Source organism: Colobus angolensis, unplaced genomic scaffold (assembly GCF_000951035.1).
Source record: "Colobus angolensis palliatus isolate OR3802 unplaced genomic scaffold, Cang.pa_1.0 Scaffold84, whole genome shotgun sequence".
In the NCBI taxonomy this organism is placed as follows: domain Eukaryota; kingdom Metazoa; phylum Chordata; class Mammalia; order Primates; family Cercopithecidae; genus Colobus; species Colobus angolensis.
In genome coordinates this window covers 5,116,400-5,135,921 of record NW_012122265.1, presented here as the reverse complement: position 1 = coordinate 5,135,921, position 19,522 = coordinate 5,116,400, and the positions used below count along the sequence as shown (strand labels likewise).

The 19,522-nt window shown below is 36.3% G+C and overlaps 2 protein-coding genes across 3 annotated transcripts in view; one reads left to right on the top strand and one right to left on the bottom strand.

Annotated features, from left to right (window-relative positions):
- SREK1IP1 (SREK1-interacting protein 1) overlaps positions 1-2,790 on the bottom strand; it is a 44,655-nt gene extending 41,865 nt beyond the window's left edge. The window contains exon 1 of the mRNA XM_011930128.1: positions 2,626-2,790. Coding sequence (XP_011785518.1) covers positions 2,626-2,638 — 13 coding nt within the window. The 5' untranslated portion in view covers positions 2,639-2,790. The remainder of the gene's footprint in view (positions 1-2,625) is intronic.
- A 239-nt stretch (positions 2,791-3,029) lies between these two features.
- Positions 3,030-19,522, top strand: part of CWC27 (CWC27 spliceosome-associated protein homolog (S. cerevisiae)) — a 270,245-nt gene continuing 253,752 nt past the window's right edge. For both annotated transcript variants that reach the window (XM_011930127.1, XM_011930126.1), the window contains exons 1-4: positions 3,030-3,300; positions 8,786-8,882; positions 16,166-16,278; positions 18,067-18,210. In XM_011930127.1, the coding sequence (XP_011785517.1) occupies positions 3,259-3,300; positions 8,786-8,882; positions 16,166-16,278; positions 18,067-18,210 (396 nt within the window). In that variant the 5' untranslated portion in view covers positions 3,030-3,258. The remainder of the gene's footprint in view (positions 3,301-8,785; positions 8,883-16,165; positions 16,279-18,066; positions 18,211-19,522) is intronic.

Below are 19,522 nucleotides of genomic sequence, written 5' to 3'. Positions count from 1 at the left end.
CATTATTTTGAATTGAGAGAAGGTTAACATGTCTATAACACTGTTCTAAATTTAAGAGAATTTTAATAAGGGTTTAAAAAATCACTTTTGTCCCCTTTCTTAAGTAGCACATTTTCATGTACTCCTTAAAGTTTTATGAGGGCACAGACTATGGCACTGTTTCCTCCAGGGTGCCCATATCACACAGGTGCCCAAAAGGCTTGTTCAAGTAATGAAATGAGCAGTCATGATAACGGGTCAACTTTGAGTGCAGCTGTGTGGTACAAAGACCACCAGAGCTGATTTGGCCTATCAGGATGCCTAGGCAATCTACCATGTAGGTTTATCTTTCGCGGCTGGCCTCGTAGATGTTGACCAGGCTTCAGCCAGACCTTCCGTTCACATTCTACACACCATTTAAGCAGAGTGCTCCACTCCCATAGCCTTACCTCCTATTATGTGTGCGGGTAACACCCAAATCATTGTCTTTGACCTCTTTCCTAAGCTACAAATTATATCTCTTACTATTAACTATTTGCATTCCTATGTCTGACTAGCCTCAACACAACAAGCCCCAAATAAGATGTCATCATCCCCTTAATCCCTGCCCTTGTGAGGTGTTGTCATATCAGTAAATAGCCCCACCCAATTGCTTAACAGTAAAACCCAGGTGAACCTCATTTCCTCTTTTACCTACCCATAGTGAATCAATCATCAACTCCTAGTGATTCTACCATCAAAAATGTATCTTCAATTTATCCGCTTCTCTCCTTACCTATTGAGACCACATCTTAGCCACACATCATAACTCACCAGAATTACTCCTAACCGGTAAACTTTGTCTCCAATCTACTTTCTAGCCAGAATTATCTTTCCGAAATGTGAATCTGCTTTAAAACCCTTAAATGGCTTCCTACCATTCGTAGGATAACGCCAAACCTCTTTTCATGGTCTACAGGTCCTTAAAGAGCTGGAAACTACCTTGGAAGTTAACCTATACGATGGCAAAATGAATGAAGCGCACAGTCTAGAGGAACCAGACTGACTTCTTGCTTACTAGCTGTCTCATAATAGACAAATTACTGGATTTCTTTGTCCCTCAGTGTCCTCATCTGTAAAATGGGAATATTAATACTCATTTCAAAGTTCAGTTATGAATATTAAATGATAGAATACAATGTTTGATACAGTATCTGACATATTTGACACATAAATACTAGTCAATATTTACTACAGTTACTATCTCTCTACTTAATTTCTCACTTATCTCCCATTTGTATTTGAGTTCCATCCAATAACATCTTTCATTTCCTCTTCTCACATATTTCCTCTTCCTTTACGTATCCTGTTCCTCCAACTGCAGTCTCCTCTCCCTTCAAGCCACCCCTCCTATAATTTAGATCACCTCCTAAGTGCTACATCCTTTGGAAAGTCCTTCTGCCCATCCTGTATGTGTCTGGTGGCCTAACTTTGTGCATCCTAAGGCCTTGTATTTTCCTTGTCATGGCAGTTGCCCCACTTTGTATAAATTTCTCTCTCTTCACTGCTAAATTCTAAGTTCTGTGTGAAGCGTAACCATATCTACCTTGCTCACCACTGTATTTTCAATGCCTAGTACCAGTGTCTGGCACACAGTAGGCTTAATAAAGAGTATATATTTCCTCTCTCACAGTTCCAGATGTATTCCTCCGCAAACTGCAGTTAGTACAAATACACAGTGTTCCAGTAACACCTATCTGTAGAAAGATGTTCAAAAAGGCTGCCACAGAACAAAGAATCTGGTCAAATAATACTGGGAGGGGCAGGTTTAAACAAAGTTAGGGCTCTGAACCATAGTAATTCTCAGAATCTTTTCTATTACTAAGGTGCACTGTGAATTTCCAAGTTGGGAGGTGGGGTGTAGGAGTGTATATTTCTGAAAATGTCTCCTGCAACCACTGTTCTGCAGTGGCAAAGCCGGTTTGAGGAGATGCTCTCAGCTACTAGAACTTCCAAGTAAGCTGGTAGTTGAGGACGAGAAAATCTTTTAAGTAATTATTCTGCAGAGTTCACCGTTTTTAGGTCAGTAACTTCTGGATACAGAATTTGCGAGTTAGAATAAATCTTATATATAATTCAACAAAGCTCCTTCTTTTTATAAGGAAACTGAGGCCCGGAAGCACAAAGCGACCAATCTATGGCCACGGAGCAGCTACATACATACAACAGGAAGAGCTAGGGGTAGAACCCGGACACCCGGTGGGTCCTAGCGACTTCTAGGACGCCTCTGGTTACCTGGGTCGGCCAAGTGTTCCCACTTCAAATTTTAGTTTTAAGCCATACCACAGTTAAGGTAGTTTTTCTTGGCTGCTAGCCCCCTTAGGCCCACAGTTACAGTTTCTCCCTCCTCCCTCCCTTCCACAATACACTTTCCCTGTAATCCCATGCAGCTGGGGCTTGGCTCCTGCGGGAAGACAGTTTACTTTCTTTCCTTCAGAGTGTATCTTTGAAGTGTAAACTTTTTCATGTAAACAAAACAAACCTGTGAATTTTAAGGCCTCCGCCTAAATCCCCATGGGCGCTGATCCCCACACCCCGCACCCTACCCTACCCTCCCTTGCGCTCCCTTCGGATTTCGAACGCAGAGGCCCTGTAATTGCTCCTTACCTGGGACTGCCATGATAGTGGTAAGAGGGGTCACTTGAGCCTCCGGCTTTCGAAGTGGCGCTTGCTTCCCGCCAGCTGCGAGAACAAGGCACAGCCAAAGCGCCGTTTTCCTTCCCCCAGCGCAGCAGCACCTTCGCTACGGTGGGGAAGGCCCTGTACGTTTCTAGCGGCAGCAGAACCAGTAGACGCGGATGCAGTTTCCGGACGAGTCATATTGCAGAAGACACATGGTCCGAACCATTACTGGTAGTTTTTTGGGGGGGTTCAGTTTGATCTGCACACGCGAGTAGTGTAAACACCGCCAAGACTTAGGAAGTGTCCCTTCTAATATTGTAACACAAGTTACATTAAGCTATAATAACTTTACAGACTTCTCTCGTTCCCTGAAGTACACTGGAATAACCCTTCTCAGGGTTAGCGGTGCTCGGGTCCGGTAACAACATGGCGGCGTCCGTGAGGGGCTCCTTTGGGCAAGGATAGTGTTTGGTGTCCCCGTCTTGCGTGATATTGACAAACTGAAGCTTTCCTGCACCACTCGACTTAAGGAAGAGTGTACTCGTAGGCGGACAGCTTTAGTGACCGGCCGTCCGCTCTTATCCCTCATAAGGAGCAAAGTCCTTTGTACTGACAAGGATGAGCAACATCTACATCCAGGAGCCTCCCACGAATGGGAAGGTGAGAGCCTCATCTAGGGAACTTGGGGTCCTGGGATCCCCAAAGTGAGATTTCCCGGATTTGGGGTGGGGGTATGGGTTTCGGGATCTCGTGGTAGGAAGAGACCACGAGAAGTGTTATCTTTACTCCTGCATGTGGCCAATGTTGCATCGAAACACTGAAGTTGATACTTTTCAGGACGTACTTGAAAAAGTCAGGTAGAGATTTCTCTACCTACCAGCATTCCGGTCCTATTTTCTGCTTTAACCCAGCTCATGCAGCCGATTTCTAGAGTCTTAGGTTTTTAAACGTACATTTTTGAGTTTGATATATTCTTTGCTTAACTTGGAGATCATTCTCCATTTCTTCTGCAATCATTAATTGAACGCCTGCTAGGCAGTGTGCACTGTACTAGGCGCCGGAGATACAAAGATGGATGGGTAAGGTAGTTGTTTTCCCGGAAGAGCTTATAGTTTAGTTTGTGAGATAGGTAAACAAAAGCCTGTATGTCTGATAAGCGTGCTTGTGGAGAAGATATCAGGTTGCTATAGCGGTACTGAGTAGTAAACAACTGGGAAAGTTAGGAAAAACCTCATGGAAAAGGTATCTTTTGAGCTGATTGTAAAACCTGAGATCATTGTCAGTCAGAGAAATTGGGAGATGCGAACTGTTACCACATTAGAATGGGGAAAGGTTTCTCTAATTGATTTGATGGCTAATGTATGCCAATTCCCATCCAAGGTGTTTGTATACTGTACAAGGCAGAAGAGTCCGTTGTGGAATAAATGTCACCTGAATTCTTAAATTGAGACCTAGCCTATCTCATATGAAATTTGATGAATCAGCATATTGGAGAAAATGAGATTGAAAGTATATAGTTGAATTAAGATAAGTTAAATTTACACAACATACCATCCTGTTTGTTACATGATTGCATCATAAATAATTTATACAGTCTTTTATTCATTGACATTTGATAATATTATGAGAGCAATTTAAAAGCAAAACCAAAAATGCTGTAATTCCCAGCAAAAATTTAATGGGTATTTTGGGCAGCTCAATTCTTTCAATTCTTTGAACTTCTCCTGGGCATTGTAGGTTAGTGTGTCCATCCCACCCCTCACCTATCTTATTTAATATCAATGTGAAAACTCAAAATACCTACCTCCTCCTATTTCCAAATGTTTCTTGAGGGCAGTATCACCCCCAGTTAATAAACACTAGTAGAGATTGAATAGATTTACTATGCTGCCAGACAGGGCCTTCACACTTGCTATTCCTCTATCTAATCAAGTGTTGACCTTAGCAAAGAGTCATTTCTTATCTACTTTCTATGAGATAGCAAACTTCAGTCATGCCTTGCATCCCAGCATTCTCTGGCTCCCTTAACTTTTTTAGTTTTTTTCCATGGTATTTATTAATTATTTAGTATTACTTTATCCTTCCTCCTACCTTCCCCCTATAGAATGCAAGGAACATCAGGGCAGAGACAAGCATCTAGAACAGTACTTGATACATGATAGAAGGAGTTCAGATATATATTGAATAAATGCATGGATGGATGAATTAATACTATATTTTTCTTAGTTTTTGAGGAGTATTAAGCATCAGTGAGTTTGAGGTTACACTGCTGCTGGTCCAGGACAGACTTAATTGCTTTGTTCTAAAGGAAGATTTGACGTGGTCATATAGATGAAAACTTTAACAAGGATACATTCCTGAATAGATTATTCATTCAACAAATAATGATTGAGCAAATCAATTGCCAGGCTCTATGCTAGGTTTTAGGGATACAATGGAAAGAAAAAAACCACATTGTCTGAGTTATCATGAGTTAATTGAGTGAAGTATACATTGACTGAATAATCATGCAAATAAATGTTTAACTACAAAATGTGACAAATACTGTCTTCTGAACAGAAATGGGCTGAATGATAACACAAGACCCAAAGTTTTCATCCAAAAACAACTTGGGACTTTTTCCACCATAAGGCTCATCAAAGATATTAAAGCTTCTAAGTTCTGTAAGGTTGAGAGTGTGGACAAAAATTTGGTGTGTGAAGAATTTGAAGCAAATGTAATACGTCTGTTCAATGAATGTTTATTGCCTTTACTATCTAATGGTACATTAGGTACTGAAAGGGTACAGAGACATTCAGAGTAAATGGGACAAAATTCCTCCCTTCAAAGAGCTTAGTATTAGCTTGGGAAGTAATTGATAATGATACCAGTGCTTGGTCCCTAGTTGTCCATAAATGCTCTGTATTTTGCTGTAACCCTAGCCCCTGAAGATGAGGCAAAGAAATGTAGTACTTGATAGAAATTTTTTAAGCATAAGAGATAATTCCCTGAAGATGAAATTTCCACATATTATGATCACTTATTCTATATTGTGTCTGGCTTCTTCACTTAGCATAATGTTGCTTTCAAATGATAGGGGTCTGTCTTATTGTTGTACACACTTAGTTTTTAAATGTATTGAAAATCAAAATGGCTTTATAAGTATATTTGCATATATGTTTATAAGAAACATGATATTGTCAAAGTATTAATTGGGAATTTTAAGAGAAAGAGCCAAGGAGGCCTACAAAGTAGTGATGGCCGAAGAGAATGTATGGCCAGAGGAGGAAGGAGCCATATACCTTCTTTATTAATTCAGTAGCTTATTAATGAAAAGATTAAGAAACCCTGGTGAACAAGGTGGCCTGATTATATATGCATTCTTTTTACTAGGTGTAAGTTGCCTTTAGCCAAAAAAAAAAAAAAAAAGTAATAATGACTATCATTTTTTGAGCACTTATTATTTATCATGTGCTTTTCTAAGCAGTCTATGTATTATAGCTCATTTTGTCCTCACAGAAATCCTAAAAGATATTATTATCCCTGTTTTTATATTAGGAAATTAAGTGACAGAGATGTCAGATAGTGTGCGCAAGGTAACAAAGCTAGTAAGCGGAAGGGCCACTATTTGAATTTGGGCATCCTGATTCCAGAGCCTGTGGAGGGGGGGATGATGTAATTAGTGTGTTCATTAGAGCAGTGGTTTCTAAACCAGTAAGTGCATACTTCAGTGGATGTGCAAAACCATCCATGAGCTGTGGGAAGAAAATCTATATATATTTGTATTTTTTTTCGTTTGTTTAAATGCATTATTTAATATATATAAAAAGATGACGGCCAGGCTCAGTGGCTCACGCCTGTAATCCCAGCACTTTAGGAGACTGAGGCAGATTGCCTGAGGTCAGGAGTTTGAGACCAGTCTGGCCAACAGGGTGAAACCTTGTCTCTACTAAAAAAATGCAAAAAAATTAGCCGGGCATGATGGCGTGCGCCTGTAATCCCAGCTACTCAGGAGGCCAAGGCAGGGGAATTGCTTGAACCAGGGAGGTGGAGGCTGCAGTGAACCGAGATCGCGCCACCCCACTCCGGCGTGGGAGACAGAGCGAGACTCCATCTCAAAAAAATAAAAATGTCCAGGCGCGGTGGTTCATACCTGTAATCCCCGCACTTTGGGAAGCCAAGGCGGGCGGATCATGAGATCAGGAGTTCCAGACCAGCCTGGCCAACATGGTGAAACCCCATCTCTACTAAAGATACAAAAAAATAGCCGGGCGTGGTGGCACGCGCCTGTAATCCCAGCCACTCGGGAAGCTGAGGCAGGAGAATTGTTTGAACCCGGAAGGCAGAGGTTGCAATGAGTCGAGATTGTGCCATTGCATTCCAGTCTGCGCAACAGGGCGAGACTCTGTCTCAAAAAAAAAAGAAAAGGCACTTTTTTGGCGTTGTGATGTAATTTTTCATAATGACTAGCTAAATAGATTTATAGACCGTAGTATTTAGATTAACTAACCAGCCGTCACAAATTTCTTATTGAAAATAATGTTAGTAATATAAACTAGCAAATCATAAGAACATGATAGAGCTGATACCTCAGCATGGGAAGTCTGTCAAAAAAATCAGAAATTATTATGAAAACCATTGTAAATATGGATTTCTATTTATTATTTTTAATGGTGAACTTTGCCTTAAATATATATTGTGTCTTGAAATATTTACCAGTAAGAGTATAAAGTCATTGTGATTTTCAAGACATTTAAAAACTAGATGTGTAGAACTGAAAGCCCTATGTAATTTGAAAGCAACATTATGCTAAGTAAAAGAAGCCAGACACAAAAGGCCACATATTGTATGATTCCATTTATATGAAATGTTTAATAGGCAAATCTACATAGACAGAAAGTAGATTAATAGTTGCCAGAGTGTAGGAGTAGGGGTAAATAGGGAGTAATTGCTAATGGATACAGGGTTTCTTTTTGGGGTGGTGAAATGTGACTTAATGTCGATGATACTGACTTTCCATGAGAAACAGGCTCATGTATTTGAACAGTTTCATTGCATACCCTTTACTTGCAAGAGCATTCTAAAAGACTGTGATGATCACAAATTATTGACACTGATCTACTTTGGTATACTAGGGGAGAAAAAAAAAGAAGTAATACTGGAGAAATTGGTTTCCAGCAGTGCCACAATGTTCAAATTTAGAGCCTAACATTCTTTTTGGTTATTTGTGGTTACAAATAAGACAATTATAAACTGTTTCCTGGGAGCCCAGCAGGGAAGGTTTTAGTTGTTGCAAAGTTTCTGGTTCTACCAAGGAGTATCTGCTGTTATGAGCTGGTGGAAAGGCTTTCAAAGGATTCTATTTACTATAGAAGGTGATTTTAAGACATAATATTTTAGTAAATTACAAACCAGAGTTAGATTAAGAATGTTCCTTTGTAAATTAGGAATAGCATGATGTTAAATGAGCAGAGATAGTAAAAGGTAATTAAAAAGGGTAATTATAAAATTATATTATAATATCACAACTTAATGGGTTCATTATTCTTTAATTTGCTACACAGTTTTATTGGAGTTGATGCAATGGGAAAACTCGATTATAACAAATTTGCATTATTGAGGTTTTGTCTTGTTTTGTTTTGTTTTGACATAGGGTCTTGCCCTGTCATCCAGGCTGGAATATAGTGGCATGATCATAGCTCACTATTACTTCAAATTCCCAGGCTCAAGTGATCCTCCCACCTCAGCCTCCCAAATAGCATGGAACACCACCATGCCTGGCTAATTAAAACAAATTTTTTTAAAGACGGAGTCTCTCTGTGTTGCCGAAGCTCTTCTTGAACTCCTAGCCTCAAGTGAACTTCTCACTTTAGGTATTATCGTTTTTTAAATGAATGAAGTTTTTTTCTGTGATTAAAAAAGATACATGCTTTTTTTTTCTTAAATCCCAAACTTTTTCTGAAATGGTATTTTGAAAGATCTAAATGTACAATGAGTTGTAGTGAATATTTGACATTTTGTTGAGTATATCAACAAAAGCCAAACACAATTTTTAATATTTCTTTTAAAATTGAAAACTCACTAGTGATTGCTACAAGTCAAATAGTCATTCAACTGATTATTAAGCAAAATAATAATTTAATAAAATGTAATATTCTTTCTACAGGTTTTATTGAAAACTACAGCTGGAGATATTGACATAGAGTTGTGGTCCAAAGAAGCTCCTAAAGCTTGCAGAAATTTTATCCAACTTTGTTTGGAAGGTAAATTATAACTTATGACTTTTATTCTACCGGAGAAATTTCTGTCCGTTTAAAAATAAACTGCAGTGTCTTCTTCACAAACATTGAAGACTAGTGTTAAATAGTGGTCATGAGTGACAGGTGTTGCTATGAGGATATGGTATTGAACTGCGTGTCACGAAGTAGAGATAAGGGATAAAAACTACCCAAAATAAATTTGAATACTTTTAACAGAGCAATTTATCTCAACAAATAATACTGTGATCCTCTTTGGTCTTCTTTGCTATCTTACACTTCTTTCTTTCATTCTCTAAAATTGGGTATTCCCCAAGATTGCCTCTAGTTCTCTATTGTCATCACTCTCTAGTTGTTACTTCAATCTAAATGACTACCACATTTAGTCATTTCTTCTTTTCCTACTACTAATATTCATATCTAATTGCCTAGTGGACTTTTCAACTGGAGTCTTCTATTGTTAGCTATAACAAAACCAGTGTAAAACCAAATTTACCAGTTTCTTCCTGAGTCTGCCTTTCACCTGTATGACTGTAATTGCCTCTTGCCTGCTCCCCTTCCTGTCTTTCATCTTTAATTTCTTTTCTCTCTTACTTGTTCATATACTATTTCAATCCTCAGGCAGCTTGGCTTCCTAGCTATCCAACTTTTTATCTCATTGCACTAACCACATGGTTTTAGTTGAATATTATTTCCTAAGCATTTCCTTTCCGTTTCCACTTTCATACATATCCTCATACTAATTCCCCTTTTATTGATACGCTTTTTCTTCCCATTTTTACATTTAAGTCTACCCATTTTTAAATGTTCAGAATTCTAGTTTCTCCACACAGCCTTCCAGCTAGCATCCAGTGGTATTATTATCACTATCTCTAGTTTTTTTAGATATGAGTAATAAAGTAACTATTTTTCTTTTTTTTAAAATGCTGCAGAATTATACATCCACTTAAGTGTTTTTCCCTTCAGAGTATTCTCTTAGGGAACTAAACCTTCCATTTTTAGAGCTTTTTGTTGGCTTCTAGAATACATTGCATATGGTTTGGAATATCTCCAGTGGTGGCAAATCTTTGTTCTTCTAAGTTATATTTGATTTTTAGAGACAGTTTTATTCAAGGTATCAGAAAACAGCATTTTGGGCCAGAAGCAAGGTGTGAAAGAGAATCCAGTAGTATGGTATGATGAGAGCTCTCTAAATAGTCAGACAAACATAATTACCAGGTGAAAATTTAAGAAATGAAAAATACCCAGATACCAACCCCCCTCCAAAAGAGAGAGGTGAGGAGGGGTGGAGAGAGAAAGAAAAAGAGAGAATGAAAGGACATCTGCAAAGACTATTATTAATAATTGCTATGGCAGGCAGGAAGGAAATAGAGTCAGGCAGGTAGTTCAGTCAGAGAGGCCTCAAATATCTGTTAACCAAGTTGAGAAACACAAGAGACATGGAAAAGTCAGATTTGTTTCTGGTAAGAAGTTTTGAAGATTCAAAAGCTCAAGTTTTACAGAAGGAGAATGAAATTACAAAAACATTAGAAAGAATGAATAAATTGCAATCCATGACCAGGTGAATGGAAGAAGCAGAAAACATCTGGATACAATGTGACAGTGAAGAAGAAATGAAGTTCTTCAATTGGGTGATAATGAAACTCAATTATTACAACAAACAATTATTCACCTATTTATAATAATGCAAGGAGAAAGAAGAAAGAATAGAAAAATAATTTTAAAAATAACCAGAATAATTCTCTTAATCAAATTCACCAATCCTCTTCATTGAATAGAGATAGAATTATTATTGGAAAGGCTAACATGCAGCCTAAGAAAACTGATTTAAACAAAGATATTCCTAAATGAGTTAAGTCAAGGTTTCAAAAATATAATCCAGAAAACCCCATTTTAGTTCTTTGCTTCTATGATTTAGATGAGTCGTAATGTTTCTAGATCTTGAAACACTCATATTAGTTTTTTTAAAGCATGGTTTCTGGAATTTAAAAGCAAATGAATAAAAACATGAACAAGTAAGAGTGCAGTCTCAGAAATGGCCCTCAACTAAAACGATGTTCATAGCCAAACGATGGTTTATAGCCTTTACAAAACCAAAAGATCTGCTTTATACAGACTTAATCTTAGATTTTTGGTCTTTGCAGCATAGTTAGGTGGACATTTAAAATGAATGGAACTTTAAAAAAATTATCAATTAAAAAATAGGGCAAAAAGATATAAAGAAATGAAAGGGAAGCTTATTAGCTTTGATAATTTCATTAGTTCCTACAGTGTGAGGAAGGAGTATAATTTTATGTTTGTTTTATAGACAAGTGGGGAGCAGAGGGAGAAGTGGATAAGAAAATCAAAATGTTTAATACATTGTGTAACTATTACTCTCTTCACCTTTATTTTACATCATTCTTGTCTCATCATGGTCCACACTTTATTGGTTATCTTTTATTCTTTAATAATAGTTTACTAATTCTTTAGAGTGACAGATATAAGCATAAATATGCTACAAGTTAAAACAAATTTCTTTACAAAACTGAAATATTTGTTAAAAAAAAAATACCAGAGAGGCTGGAGTAAATAGTGCAGACTGGTCGCAAGATGAGTGTTAGATAAAAAGTTATTAATGTTAGTATTTACATAAACACAAAACAGGATTCTAGAAGAAGAAACGTATAATTACTTGTTTTTTTTTTTTTTTTTAAAGACTGGGATTTATTAATATCTATTATTCTTTTTTTCTTTTTTTTATTATTATTATACTTTAAGTTCTAGGGTACATGTGCATAATGTGCAGGTTTGTTACATATGTATACTTGTGCCATGTTGGTGTGCTGCACCCATCAACTCGTCAGCACTCATCAACTCACCCTTTACATCAGGTATAACTCTCAATGCAATTCCTCCCCCCTCCCCCCTCCCCATACATATAACTACTTTAAAATGCAAATATAAATTCCTCTGTGAACTTGGGCAAGAAATGTAATTATTCAAAATATATGATAATGCCCATATATTATTGTAGCCAGAAATAAAAACTATGTGACAAATACTAGAATGACAGCAATCAAATAGGAACTTTGTTTCATATTTAAGATACATTTAGGTATCTTTTTTCAATAGTGGAGAACATTCAGGAGGATATTATGAACATGCATAATGAAATAATAAAGCTTTTTCAAAATACTTGTGATACATAAAAATTTAAGAAAAGCAAACATTGCAAGCAGCAAAATATATTATAGGGTATTATAAACTATAAATACAACTATAAATGCATAGTTCAATAGTGATTACTAATACATTACAAAGAAGTTGAAATAGTAGATATGGAAGATTTGTGTATATTGGAAATTCCAGCTATGTTAGAATATAAAGTTATACTGTAGAGAGTATAGAAAATTTTTACTCATTTATGTATAGTATAATAATTTCATGCATTCAACAGGAATATAACTAGGAAAATCATAAAGAAAATCTTAAAATAAAAAGTCAGCATCACTGAAATACTTAATGGGAAATAGGAAATGGCGAAATTGTAAAATTGGAAAACACAAGTAATAAAGACCTCTTTCCTGTCCTTTTTCCCTCACAGGTAACATATATGTGGGTCTTATGAATCTTGCTTCATAAGTAGTTCTCGAGTCTGTGTATCTCAAGATAAGCCATAGTTACGTAATGACTCTCAGGACAGTAGTTGCTTGCTTGCATTCTCTGACTGGCTCTCTGTCGCATGTACTTGCGCTCTCTCTTTCGTTCTCTCTCTCTCTCACTCCCCCTCTCTCTCCAGTCATGTCTCTTTCTAATATATTCACCCTGGGTATATGAATGATGTTTTGAAAATGCAAATCTGATCACGTGCACGGTGCTCAAAAAGTATTGGTTGACTGCTTATTATGGGTCTAGAGGAATATTCATTATATGATATATACTGGGGTATATTTTATATTCAAATTTGAATATGAATTTGTAGCATCTGAGTGAAGATATTAGTTTGACCTCACATTTGTGTTGAACTTGAAAATGTGTAGTTTGCTTTCACATTATTTAATCTTCAGATTGACACTGTGCCTTAATTTATGTTATTAGATTTATGAGAAAATGGAGTTTAAGATTATATAGCTAGCAAAGGCAAGATTCAAACTCCTGACTGCTACATGCAGTGTTAGTGTAACTCATGAAACAGTTACCTAGGAATATAGGAGAGATACTTTTAGACCTTTTGCTTTTTATAGTGTGTATTTGTAACCAGAGGGAACTGGTCTGCACCGGGGAGCTCTTGTAAATACAGCCCAACTGCCCTGCACTGGGAGAAGGGAGTAAGCAAAGTCAGCTGATCTTCCTTTCTACTTCTTCTTACGTACTGTGTACTGAATACAGTTGTTAGAATACAGATTATATTTTTTAAAATATGCATTGTATATCCAGTTATGCTTTGCAAATATAAATAATTATGAGGGTGTTTCCAAGCCACTAAAATAGGAACTTTATAAATTATGTCAGTAATTGTATCAGTAAAATGCCTGGCCCACAGTAGATACTTGATCAATATTTTTTATTGAATGAGTTATATTCAGGTTGTATTCAGTTGCAGGTAATAGAAGACCCAACTTAAAATGATTTAAATAATAAAGACATTTATCATCCTCTATGTCAAGAAATCTGGTGAAATCTTTAGGGAAGCTCAGTGAAATCTTTAGGGAACTGTGCTCTTTCTATCTTTCTGCTTTGTAACCCTAAGCATGTGACTGAATCATGTCTGCCTAACTCAATAATTGGCTCAATCACAACCTGCTTTGTTGCTACTTGCTTTTTGTTTGTTTTTACAACCACAAAAATAATAGCTTTTGTTTATTCAGTACTTCATACTACATATGTTTTCCTCTTGTGCTTACCTAATGTAAGTACAGAACTAATTTCAGTGATGTAAAATAATTTCTTTCCTTCCACTTAAAGGATTTTTTTAAAAACCTGTGGTGAAGTTTATATAACATAGAACTAACCATTTTAAGTGTACAGTTCAGTGTCATTTAGTACATTCACTGTATTGTGCAGCTGGCACCTCTATATAGTTCTAAAACACTATTACCCTGAAAGAAAACTCTGTATCCATTAACCCAGTCATTCTCTATTCTCCCCTTGATAGGATTCAGTTCTGTGTCCCCACCCAGATCTCACCCTGAATTGTAATCCCCATAATCCCCACATGTCTAGGGCAGGACCAGGTGGAAGTGATTGGATCATAGAGGCATTTTCTCCCTTACTGTTCTTGTGATAATGAGTGAGTCTCATAAGATCTGGTGGTTTTATAAGCATCTGGCATTTCCCCTGCTTGCACTCACTCCGTCCCGCTACCTGAAGAAACTGCCTGCTTCTCCTTTGCCATCCACCATGATTGTAAGTTTCCTGAGGCCTCCGCCCAATGTGGAACTGTCAGTTAATTAAACTTCTTTCCTTTATAAATTATCCAGTCTCAAGTATTTCTTCATAGCAGTGTGAGAATGGACTAATATCCCCCTTCTCCACCCGCAGCCCCCAGCAACCACCAATCTATTTTCCATCTCTGCAGATTTACCTATTCTAGATATTTCTTATAAGTGGAGTCAGATAGTATGTGACTCTGTGTTTGGGTTCTTTCACTTAGCATGTTTTTGAAGTTCATCCATTTTGTAGCATGTATCAGTATTTCATTCCTTTTCGTTACAGTCATGTTCCATCATATGTAGATATCACATTTTATTTGTCCATTCATCCATTGATAGACATTTGAATTGTTTACACCTGTTGGCTCTTGTGACTAGTGCTGCTATGAACATTTGTGTGTGAGTATTTGAGTACTTGTTTTCAACTCTTTTGGATATATATACATATATATATTTTGGATGTATATGTAAACAATCGATTCTTTTGGATATATAAACAATATATATAAATATATGATATTTCGTAAAAGCAAATCTGATCATGTGCACAGTGATATATTATATATTGTTTATATATCAAACAATATATATCAAAATTACTTATAACTACTATTATAATTACTTATATATTGTTTATGTGAACTATATATATTTACACTTAAAAACTATATATTAATATATAAACATATATATTACTTGTATACACGTACACCTAGAAGCATAATTGCTGGATTACATGCTAATTCTGTGTTTAACTTTTTACACTATTTTATATTCCCACCAGCAATGTAAAAGGGTTCCAGTTTCATCACATCCTTACCAACACTTACTCTTTTAAGGTTTTTGATGTTAACCATTCTAGTGGGTATGAAGTAGTATCTGATTGTGGTTTTGATTTGCATTTCTCTAATGACTAATAATATTGAGCATCTTTTCTTATGCGTGTTGGCCATTATTGCTACTTCTTAATGTAAATTCTCTTATTCAGGCAAACTCTAATTCCTGCTCCCCACTCAATTTTTCACTTATGCTTTGACTCACTGAGATGCCATGCTTCTGCCATTCCCGAGTTAACTTCTTTTTCTTCTATGAAGTACCCTAATGATTTTAGGTTCCAGATAATATATAGTATAGGAGGTCATATACATTATATACTCCAATTGTATATTTTTGAATTACATATAAATATGAATTTATTTGAATCATTTAGCAAACCAATTGAACTAATTGGACTCAAGTATGTATTGTGTTATTTGTTTTATTTATTCAGAGTTTCTTGAGGAGGGTGTATTGATGGTTTCATACCTATAACTAATAAGTAATTTTGATATATTATGAGTTTGTATATTAGTAAATTAATTTTCTGTGAGGAAAAGAGGAAGCAGTCGGGAATAAGGTGTTCATCTTTGCCGGGGTTTCTCAGTCTCCACACAGTTGACATTTTGGGCTGGTAATTCTCTGTTGTGGGGACTGTCTTTTGCAGTATAGGATGTTTAGCAATATCCTGCCCCCTACTCACTAGATGCCAATAGTATCCCCCATTTCTGAAAAATATTTTCAGAAATTGACAGATGTCTCCTGGGGCACAATGTTGCTTCTCCTTCCTGCCAGAACTCTCTAATTTCTATTTTGAAAACCAATCCAGAATTTGAGAGAATCCTAGAAATGAAAACAAAAAGTCAACAATGATGGTTTCTGTAGAAATGTGTGCTGCTTTGAGAAGTAACTATTTTATAAGGAGGATACAAAAGGTTTTGGCTTGGGAGCCTATTTAACATTCTGGAAAATAAATCTTTTGACTCTAGCTGTATTAATTTTGGTAACTGTAGACATGATTAATTTCAGACATTGATAAATTATTTTTATTTTTTTCAGCTTATTATGACAATACCATTTTTCATAGAGTTGTGCCTGGTTTTATAGTCCAAGGCGGAGATCCTACTGGCACAGGGAGTGGTGGAGAGTCTATCTATGGAACACCATTCAAAGTAAGACTGAATTATTATTTTTATTACTATTTTTGTTGTTATTACTTCCAAGTCAGTTTGGATTGCTTAATCGAAAATGATTGTGTTCCACAAGAGGAAAAAACGTTTCACATTAGTATATAAAAATCAGGCTGGGTGCAGTAGCTCATGCCTGTAATTCCAGCACTTTGGGAAGCCAAGGGGGACGGATCATTTGAGGTCAGGAGTTTGAGACCAGCCTGGCCAACATGGTGAAACCCCGTCTCTACTAAAATTATAAAAAGTAGCTGGGCATGGTGGCACACACCTGTAATCCCAGCTACTCAGGAGGCTGAGGCAGGAGAATTGCCTGAACCTGGGAGATGGAGGTTGCACTGAGCTGAGATCGCACCAATGCACTCTAGCCTGGGCGACCGAGCGAGACTCTGTCTCAAATACATAAATAAATAAATAAATAAATAGTTTGTAAAAGATCAAGAATAGATCAGTGATTTCTTATCTGCCAACACAGATCTAAGAAGAAAAAGAGTTAATGTCATAGTGAAGATATTAAGAACAATAGCAGGTTCAAGTAAGCTAAAAGTTGTGTTTGTTATTAATTTGATGGCACTGTTATCATGTTCTTTGAGTGAGTAAACATTGCTATCTCTTAAAATATGGGAGTTTTTGAAAAATTCATTTTTATACTAATGGAATAGATTGTCTGCATTTTCCTTTCATCTTTTACCAAGTCATTGTGTCATTCTTGAAGAAAATACTTGAACTGTTTGCTTTAATTTCCAGATGATAATGGCCTTAGAAATGTGGAATAGTTATTTTAAAAGTCTCAGATGTCACTTTTAGACTGTTTTATATTTTACCATAGTAAGACTTCTCATGATTTTAGGTACCTCGTCTAGTCGGAAGCATTCTTTTATTCTTTTATTTAGTGTAACAGAATAGTTGTTTTTGACAATTCCTTCCTAACTTGAGATTTTTGCTTAATTATTTTCAGGTAATACAATTATCTTGTTACATTTTTCAATTAGGTCATTTTGAATACAGTATACAGAGTTGTGATCCATTGAGTTCAGATCTCTTGAGAATTATTTATTAAGGAAAAAATCTTCCTTTGTGAAAAGCATTTATGATATAACATGGCTACATTTATAAATGACTTCAATATCAGGTTGGAAGGAAATTCTGTTAACTAAGAGACTAATATATTTGTTAAGTAGCCCTATCATGGTGGGAAAACCACCTTAGAAAGACTTGTTCCTGCTCTTTTGAAAACTGGCAAATAGAATCAGTGCCATTTCAGAGAAGATTCAACTTAGGATTTTAAAAAGACATGGTAAAATTACATGACACAATAATAGTAGATTATTTGAATTAAAAAACAAGAAGAAAGCAATTGTTTAATGACATTTAGAATGAGATGGGAAGGAGTAATATTTGAAGACTCTGCAATGGCTCAAAGGTAGTTTTCTGGGAGAAGTAAGAGAAGATTTCGAAAGCTTATCTGACTTTGGGATGAGAATAGGGAAATAACTTAGACATCCATTCCACCTTGGGTACTCTTCCTTTGGGTATAACTAAGCAGCTTTCCACAAAATAGGGTATATTTCTGTATGAGTATGTTTAGAAAATACAGGCTAGTGAATTCAAGTTTAATAACATTGAAAGAATAGTAAGTGCTCAAAAATCAATTAAGTAAAATGTCTGCATTTTTTATTAGAAGTTGTACGGGACCTTGTGGGTCAAGTTGAATAACTGCATATGATGGGTCTTATAACTGAGGACATTCACTAGATCTTTTTCACATTCCAGGATGAATTTCATTCACGGTTGCGTTTTAATCGGAGAGGACTGGTTGCCATGGCAAATGCTGGTTCTCATGATAATGGCAGCCAGTTTTTCTTCACACTGGGTCGAGCGGATGAACTTAACAATAAGCATACCATCTTTGGAAAGGTTAGTGTCCAGTGATTTTAAACCTGTGGTTCAGTTTTTGGTTTTATGTTATTCCTTAGGCCTCTAAGATACATATGATTAACTTATCTAAGAGCTACCTTCATCAAAACATTCCATAGGATATGTTTATTCTTTTCAAAAATGATGGAATATATTCCTATTATAGTGCACTATGAGGGAACAGCTAAATTCTTTTTTGCATCTTTCAATTCAGTCATTAGTTGTGACTTTAGTGTTTTTCTTCTTTAAAACCATAGTAATGGTATGAGCTAATAATGTGCCACTTAGCCAGTATTGATTTTACATTTTTGGAAAGACATTTAGGTAATAACATTTAGTAGTTTAAAGTTTAGTTTCTTAATGATGGGTTTTTTTAAGTCCAAAGTGGAATTTGTGTTGACATTGAAACTTCTTACTGTAAATATTACTTTGAATGGTACCTATTTAATCCTGCTCACATTTAATGTCATTAGGTAACGTCCTTCCTATAGAATTTTCAACAATTCCCTTTAAAAAGGGATTCTGAAGGTTTTCTTCTCTCACTCTTCTCCCTTCTCATAAATATATTTCTTTTTTTTTTTTTATTATACTTTAAGTTCTAGGGTACATGTACATAACGTGCAGGTTTGTTACATATGTATACTTGTGCCATGTTGGTGTGCTGCACCCATCAACTCGTCAGCACCCATCAATTCATCATTTATATCAGGTATAACTCCCCAATGCAATCCCTCCCCCCTCCCCTCCTCCCCATGATAAGCCCCAGTGTGTGATGTTCCCCTTCCCGAGTCCAAGTGATCTCATTGTTCAGTTCCCACCTATGAGTGAGAACATGCGGTGTTTGGTTTTCTCTTCTTGTGATAGTTTGCTAAGAATGGAAAAAATGCTCATCATCACTCGCCATCAGAGAAATGCAAATCAAAACCACAATGAGATACCATCTCACACCTGTTAGAATGGCCATCATTAAAAAGTCAGGAAACAACAGGTGTTGGAGAGGATGTGGAGAAATAGGAACACTTTTACACTGTTGGTGGGATTGTAAACTAGTTCAACCATTATGGAAAACAGTATGGCGATTCCTCAAGGATCTAGAACTAGATGTACCATATGACCTAGCCATCCCACTACTGGGTATATACCCAAAGGATTATAAATTATTCTACTACAAAGACACATGCACACGTATGTTTATTGCGGCACTATTCACAATAGCAAAGACTTGGAATCAACCCAAATGTCCATCTGTGACAGACTGGATTAAGAAAATGTGGCACATATACATCATAAATATATTTCTATATGTTTTAAG